General features: G+C 40.0%; 2 protein-coding genes across 3 annotated transcripts in view; both read left to right on the top strand.

Moving 5' to 3' along the window:
- The window catches only part of LOC122263103 (carbohydrate sulfotransferase 1), a 3,870-nt gene extending 3,245 nt beyond the window's left edge, over positions 1-625 (top strand). For both annotated transcript variants that reach the window (XM_043031420.2, XM_043031419.2), the window contains exon 5: positions 46-625. In XM_043031420.2, the coding sequence (XP_042887354.2) occupies positions 46-367 (322 nt within the window). In that variant the 3' untranslated portion in view covers positions 368-625. The remainder of the gene's footprint in view (positions 1-45) is intronic.
- A 2,560-nt stretch (positions 626-3,185) lies between these two features.
- Positions 3,186-7,430, top strand: LOC122263102 (uncharacterized). Its single transcript, XM_043031418.2, has 2 exons — positions 3,186-3,284; positions 4,337-7,430. The coding sequence occupies exon 2, from the start codon at positions 4,364-4,366 to the stop codon at positions 7,241-7,243; it is 2,880 nt and encodes a 959-aa protein (XP_042887352.2). The 5' UTR covers positions 3,186-3,284; positions 4,337-4,363; the 3' UTR covers positions 7,244-7,430.
- The last annotated feature ends 918 nt before the right edge of the window (positions 7,431-8,348 follow it).

Genomic DNA, 8,348 nt, shown 5'->3' with positions numbered 1-8,348 from the left:
GTTAAAAAAAAACTAACTGGTGTCTTTTCACTCATAAATAAATAGGTACGAAGATTTAGCACAAGATCCATTCGACAAGACTATCCAAATGTTCCGTTTCTTAAGAGGAAAACCAGTCCATTTACCGAAGAGGGTTAAAAAGTACCTATGGAAACACACCACCAATACCCACAAGGTAAAGAAATCTTTTGGGACTCATCGCACATCCGAAAAGATGTTCCAGAAATGGCGAAACTCTATATCCGGTCCGGATTTGCACGCCTACGAGAACGCTTGTGGTGACGTCATTCACGCCCTTGGACACCGGCGGTTCGGGAGTGAAGAAATGGCGCGAAATTTGACGCTGCCTTTAGTCGTTGGTGTTTAGCTGTTTCTTCCTTTGGTTTTGTGCTGTAGGAGTATTTTTTGGCGAAATGCGTTCTAAGCAATAGATATTTTCTATCCAATCATATATAGTTTTTTTTTTAAATGGATGTTTGATTTGTTTTAATTACGCTCAGTAATTTATTTGCTTTATTAATTCGTAATAGTTTCTCTGGATTTCATTTTCTCATGACATTCGACGGAGCAAAATTATTTGCTGTTTCTTGGATTTGGCGTTCGTTTCATTCTCCTTCACATTAAAAAAAAAAGAATATATATATATATATATATATATATATATATATATATATCTGTGAATCCGCTTCTTATTACTATGAACTCCTTTCTCTGTATGATCTTTCCATTTTTTTTTTGTCAGAATGTAACATTAATTCAAAATAAACAAATAAAATATACCGTAACATTAATATTTGAATACATCCACCAATAGTATCTTTAAGTGTTCCCTGAGATAATATGTGACAATATTACGTTAAAGGATTAAAAATAGTCTCGAACCGTAAGTTCCATCCACTCTGTCTCAATATATCCCATTCATCAAATTTTCCTTCTTTTTAATCTCTCTGGTCTACGTTTATATACATATGGTACAAGTGGGGAAGTATTAAATCAATTTGATAAGTTTTTTTATGCGGAAGAAAAATAAGAGTATTTATGTCAGTAATTACCTTGGACGAGTGAAAACAGCGGAGTTCCGAGAGGAAGTGTATCCGGTACGCTTTCTGTTGTATGTAAATAAAGATAGCTTAATGAAACTATTTACGCAATGTACAAAAAGAGAGAGAGAGAGAGAGAGAGAGAGAGAGAGAGAGAGAAAGAACATGAAAAGATGGAGAGGTGTTAGAAAAAAAAAAAAAAAAAAAAAGAAAAAAACAAAAAAAAAAATATATATATATATATATATTATATATATATATATATAATATATATATATATATATATATATATATTGGTTGTTATCAAAATATCTATAATGGCTTTAGTGGAGTGAAAAATGGCTTGTCTTATAACATGGGGAAGTGTAAATGTATAAACTATGAAAGACAATAAGATCAAAGGAAATGTAACATGATGAAAAGAGGTCAGGACTTTGAATTAAGTAAAGGCGGTCAGAGACTTCGGTAAGTTGGTGACAGAGGATTTTGAGATTGTTTCCTTACCAACTCGACCGCAAGTTATGGAACAAGTTGTTATTTTGTTATGAATAGTTGACAAATAATGCCAGGAAAAATAACTAGGCAGTTAGTATTACCTGCTAAGCGTACATCTTTACTAATGCTGAAGATTTTTATTTTGTAGAAACTACATTGCTTATAAACCTGATAAAGAACGCCAGTAATCAATATCTCGATTCATCAAGGTTATCCTATTTAAGTTGATGAAAAAAAAACAATAAATAGATTTTTAAAAAAACGAGGATGCAACTTCAACATTTCTTTTCATTGTCGTGTTTAACGTGGTCTGAGGTAATTGTAATATATGTTTCCCTTCACTCTAATTATTTCGGCCTGTTGACAATTCCCTCCTTTTCCTTTCTTCTTCGTCGTCTATTTCTCTGTCTTCGTCCTCCTCTTCTTTTCTTTTCTTCTCCTCCTTTCTTTCTGTTTTTCTTTTTTCCTCTTCTCCCTCCACTTTCTTGATCTTCCCTCCGATCTCTCATCCCCCACTGAGAGAAAATAAAGTCACATGTTGATAAGGATAACCATCATATAACGCAAAATCAACCCCCAGTGAGCGAGCGCCTTCTTCAGCTACGGTTTCTTTGGTCTCGTCAAGCAGTTAATTACCGCAATTAAATCCGATAGCAGTGCAAATGAACGGTGTAATGTAAGTCGTAGCGTTGATGAATTATTAAATAAGCAATTGTAGATGCACTCCATTTTGAAATGAATCACTGAGTACAGTTTAATTGCATGAGTTAAAAGTGCATAACCCACAATGAGTAAAGGTGGTATGTGATACGTATTGTACATGAGTCCGCAGTAATTCCCGATGAGTCACAAGATGTTTCCTGATATCTCCTGGCGATTTTTATATCTTTGATTTTCCTAATGAAAGTGATGGTTGTTTATTCGGCAAGTCACGATTACTATTACGATTATATTAATATGATGGTGTTTCAATTTATCTTAATCTTATTGAAATGAAAAAAATAGATTATAAAGTTCTTTAAAAATTTTCGCTAGTATCGTACTTGGCATCTCGCATGGTTTACATTGTGACGTATACTTTTTTTTGTTATAGAATTCTATCGTGTAAAGTACATCTAATAATCGACTGAGATTTGATCCTGGATTATCTAAGATGCATTAAAAGCACTTACATTTGCATTAGTTGCTGGATAATAATGTTTAATAAAAAAAATCCATTCGCGACGCCTCAGTGAAATGCAACAATTTGAATACCTTTTGAGTTATTTACATTGGAACTTGAATTTCTTTAAAAATAAAATTAAATCTTATGAAATGCATCAGACGAAAACGAAGTTGAAGATTCCTGTCTCTCCTGCAGCGATATTTCCTCCAAAACGTTTAGAACACGGAAGTGGGTTGCCATCTACCTAGTTCCCACCGCGTGATTTTAATACGACTCCAAAACGCCACAAAACATCATCCACATTGACTGGAAACTCAACATTCCATTCAAAAATACTATAAGAACCATTAATAACACGAATCACATCTATACTAAAAGCCCAGTAACAACTTTTAACCTTTTTTTTATAACATGTCAAAAATAAGCACATGGACACTGTGGATTAGGCACTGTGAGTTGGCAACACCCCGGCTCTCCGGAGGGTGGGGTTAGAACACTGTCACTCGGAGGAGCAGGCGCAACTACGTTCTTCAGCATCAAATTCCTCCCTATCCGACAGCCTACTATGGACTTTTGAGTTGCAGGTAAGGCCCGTGTTTTTTAAATTGAAGGTATCTGCTTAAATGTCTTTGAAAATTATTCGTTTTTTGGGGTTGAGAGACGTGTGACAGGTGCGTGTTTAGCTGCGCCTTCGCATGACAGCTCTCACAGGAGCAGAGGAAAGGAGGGATTTAGTTTCGTTGGGTATTGCGTAACGAAAACGGGAGGAGGCATATAGGCATTAACCTTTTTAGCGGATAATAAGAGGGGTTACATGTAAACTCTTAGACATATCAAGTCATCTATAGAAGCTGTCATTCACAAAGTTCCATTTTGTGTTTAGATATAACGCAACGTATTCATTCATTTGGATTCTACAGTAACAAAAACAAAAAAGGAAAGTGACCGAATTAATGAGTGAGTAGAAATAGCTTTAAGGTTATTCCGAATATTAATAGAACAACCCAATTTGATACGCGGAATTGTCATCACTGCTTGGCACAGAATAAAATGTAATTATACGACTGTTGCTGAAGGTTATGGGCCTGATAACAGTTTACTTCAGTGATTCGCAAACTTTCCTCAGTGATAGCACCTTAAACTCTAAACCTAGTGCGCTCTACACCAACCTTTTCTGTGATCGCCCCCGCCCTCCCCCTCATGAATTTACCTCTATAGCGAGGTGAATCTTTACCTGTTCCATAGATCTTGTGGCACACATAGGTACAGCCCATGGCACTCGTAGGTACTGCCCATGGTACCCGCAGGCACTGCTCATGGCACCCTAAGGTAGTGCTTATGGCACGCCAGCATGCCGCGGCACCCAGTTCGGGAAATTACAGAAGTCGGTTTAATTAAAAGTAGGGCTACAGTAGTTGCAAACGTTTGATATATGATAGCGCTTTTTCTATATTTTTTAAAGTAATGGGAGTAGCCCTTATATGGAGTAGATAGTCATGACGCATGCGCAGAACTCAAATGAATAAGAATCCCGTATTTTATAGAATCTGGTGTGTGTGTGTGTGTGTGTGTATGCGTGCGTGCGTGCGCGCGCGCTTTACATATCAAACTTTAGCACATTTCATGTTTTTTCCAGATTGTGTGTGTGGCCAAAAACGACAAGATGCCCGAAAACATAAACAACAACGTTTCCGGGCTCGGCATGAAGGAGCACAATTTCCAGAAGTTCTACTTTAGCGTCATGCGTGTAGGCCGCTCGGTGTGCCTGGAGGTATTCACATGGGGCTACCGCGGCGGATCCGAACCCATTAAAGATGCTATCATGAAGCTCCCGGGCTACAACAACACGAGGTTCCGCAAGGACTTCAACTCCTTGCAGCAGAAGAAGCTCTCTAATGGCGAACCAGTGGCGGAGTTCGACATCACATTGATCTACAAGCTCCTGCAGATGGTTTGCGGACTCAAGGAGGCCAGCAGTCCGGACTGGGTCACGGCCGAGTCGGACTCCTTGGAGTACTACCTTTACGCCATTAAAACCAAGAGGAACGACGTCGCCCACGAGAAACTGAAGCTCAGTCCGGAAGACACGGTGGTCAAGCTGGAGGAACTGAAGGCTTTGTTCACGAAGACTCTTCAGAAGGCTGGCGAGAGGTACGGCGTCGACGACTCCGAGGTTTTGGCCAAGACAAGCGCTATGGAAAGGGAATTAAACGCCATTAGAGATTCGCCAGTCCCTCCAGCAACTGTAGCCGAGTATGAGAAAGAGAAGAAAGACTACGAGAGAGAATGCATCCTCAAAGAGTGTTCAGAAGAGGTTGCACGCCTCGCCGAGTGCGTGTCATTGGTAGATATCGCTGGACACAAAGTGAACGTTTCCAAGGTATTCACCTATCCAAAGCTGAAGCGTGATGAAACCCATATATTACAGAGGCGGTTGACAGTTGCAGAAAGTTACGTTGAAATTCCCGATCTTCTTATTGCAAGGGAGTGTGATGAGTCAAGGCCTCAAGTGGTTTTACTGTCTGGTTTAATTGGAATGGGCAAATCGGCCATATTAAAATTCATAGTGGACCAAAGTTTTAGTGATAGGAATGCCATATGCAACCTAGATAGTTTTGATGTTGTGCTTTACTTGGAGTGTTTAAACGTAAGATTTAGTTCGCTTAGTGAGCTGTTCGCCATCTTGCTTCCTCGCACCTCGTCAAAACATCAGCCCCAAGAATTTCAACAGCATCTGTTTTCTCTACGAATCTTGCTGTTGCTGGATGACTTTGACAGCCTTGACACGATCTCTTTCGGGATTCTGGAAGAGTTTTTCAGGATGATGTCACCCGAGACGCGCATCGTGGCGACGGCCTCCAGGGAGAAATCTAAGGAAATCCAGAAGAGAATTGTTGCTCAACACAAGATGGTTTTGTTCCTCGAAGTAGAAGGGATCCCTGATGACCAGACAGTCCAGCACGTGTGGAAAATCATGCAAAATGGTATTCCAAACGGAAACATTGACCAGGAATGTGACAATAAGCTCTACAGTTTGATCACCGCCAAGCGGCCATGTTTGCAGGACCACCTCAGGTCTCCAGAGGTCCTCAATGCGCTCGCAATCTGCTGGGCTTTCTCTCCAGAGCGCATCAATAACTACACCACTGTGACGGAAATTTTTATCCTCATACAAGAACTAATCAGCCAAAAGGTCTTGCAGAACATAATACGTCCGCTGCCTCTGCCTGATATGATCACCAAAGCCATCGTCAGATCGAAGTTGAGTCATTTTCTCGAAACTCTGAGTCGCGTGGCGGCCAAAAGCTTAGTAAAAGGATACAGCGTCATCGAACAAGGAGACTTGTTGACACTAGAAAAAAAGTGTAGGAATCTTAAGTTGGAGAAAGAGCCGTTGATATCTGCCTTTTTAAACTACACTCATGAACAAGGGCCCAATATCTTGAACTGCCCAAGAAATGTTTTCTTTGCACAGCGTTCGACCATGCAGTACTATGCAGCTAACTTCCTCTGCCGACGTTGTGCTCGACGGCAGACAGCTATTCGTGACCTGTTGCGATTGCAAGCCAAAGAAATTGGTGGCGCTATTGGGTCAAACTTGCAAGCAATGGTGAAATATTTGCTAGGTTTGCTAGCAGTCCACATGCCGGAGCGGCTAAAGTTAAGAGCAGTAGAAATTGTTTCTTTGTTGAAGGACGCTGGAGTAGAAAAGACGTCGCAGTGGCTCCAGTACATCGACGAGGCCAAAGAAGAACCGACGATAACGGGAGAGATCTTAAAACAGATGGGTGACGAATGGAAGGTTGAAGACTTCGCCATATCCTCAACTCTTGTCAACATCTTAAAAATGAAACCACCTCGTCGCCTCACCGTCACTGTATGCGAGACTGCTATAACTTTTCCACATTTGCGGGAAGTCCTCAAAATATGCTCGGAGACTCCACAATTGACCCTCTCCCTCCATCTGTACCAGCATTTCTGGTCAGAAAAGATAGAAACATCGGACCAATACCTGGATATTGTCGTCGGGAAATCTTGCTACCTGGAACACTTTGCCGGACGTTTGAGTGCCGAGGCTCTCCTTCGTCTGCCAGCATCTCTCCAACGCCTGGCGCTTCACGTGTCACCGGAACTGATCCAGCCTCTTAACCAAACCATCGCAAAAATGCCAGATTTAGGTTTACTATACTTAAACCTGGACGCTTCCCCTGAGACACCACCCAGCCTGATTCTTCCTCTGAGCATCCCCAACGAGTACACACAGCTCAGTGTTGACATCTGGAAGGTGAAAGAGTCGAGTATCGAGTGGTCTTGTCAAGTGGCGCGCGCCCTGAGCACCACGTACAAGCGGCTGGTACTTCGAAGCAGCGAACTGGACTTGCAAGGATGTCAGAAGTGGCTGGAAGGACTCCATCAGCAGGGGGTGAAGGGATCAGAAATCGTGGTTGGGTCAACTCACGCTATGGCGGACGAAGGGATTGAACAATTACGACAAATAGCTCGTCATATTGAATGTTCAAAGTTCGTTTGGTTGAAAGTGTAATTGTACTTAAAGTGTGTTTATTGTGTATTTTATATGCATTAGACAATGTTAGATGTTCACAAACTTTTTATACTACTGTCTAGTCCTGTTGCAGCCGAATCTTATTGTCTTGTTAATTATACATATTCTAATATTCTATATAGATAGTGATTGTAAATATTTTATATAAATAAATTGGTATATTAAATTGTATTTCATTTCCTATTTGCCTATATCAGGACCTAAACAACTCAGAATACACATTGTACGTAAAGCAATTCCTAGTATAAGAAAGACTTTCTATGATGAAAGCAGATGAGAGCCAATTCAAATATTCTTAAAAGTTGATTATCAATTGTTTTCATAATTTATTAAGTATTTATTGTTTTCATCATTTATTGAGTATCAATTGTTTTCATCATTTATTGAGTATCAATTGCCAATCACGCCTTAAAGCACGTTGTAATGCAACAAAGAGAATCGTAATTTGTCTTAGGACTCTAAAAGACTCCATTTCAAATAACCAACGTTTCAGAGGCTCACACGAAGAGCATTTTCCAACCATCAACTGCATTAACTGCTAATATGCAACTTCCTAGTCTGGGTATGCAACCGTGGTAGCGTTGCATGTTAGCTTTATCATGCGTACCGATATTCTTCATTGCACTTGTATATATATATGTGTGTGTGTGTGTGTGTGTGTGTGTGCGTGTGCGCGCGCGCGCGCGCTTTATGACAGTACTCACACATTACTGTAAATATGTATAGGTATTCATGTAGCGGCTGTATTTGTATATATTACTCTTATATCCTTAGAACATTAATTTTGCTGAATTTAAGGGCTCAATCTCATCAGATTAGTTAATTCAGTTAGTTATCCGTCAGCTTAAAATATTGTATAGTACAGTAGTTACACGACGGCCATGTCTCTCCGGTTCTGTTTATCCATTTATGTATATTCATGTATGTTTAAGTGTTGGACTACACAGGAGTATTATTTGCACTAGTCAACATACAATAACCAAGCTTCTAACACCAATGAGTTGGAATTTGTATCTACACCTTTCCGGTTCGGCCAATAAGCGATCAAGATGGAATAAACGTCAAACTCATGAATACAGTGAAA

This window comes from Penaeus japonicus, unplaced genomic scaffold (assembly GCF_977035675.1).
Source record: "Penaeus japonicus unplaced genomic scaffold, GWHDUDI00000001_assembly GWHDUDI00000030, whole genome shotgun sequence".
Classification (NCBI taxonomy): domain Eukaryota; kingdom Metazoa; phylum Arthropoda; class Malacostraca; order Decapoda; family Penaeidae; genus Penaeus; species Penaeus japonicus.
The sequence above is the reverse complement of the archived record's forward strand: the minus strand, read 5'-3'. Positions and strand labels throughout refer to the sequence as shown.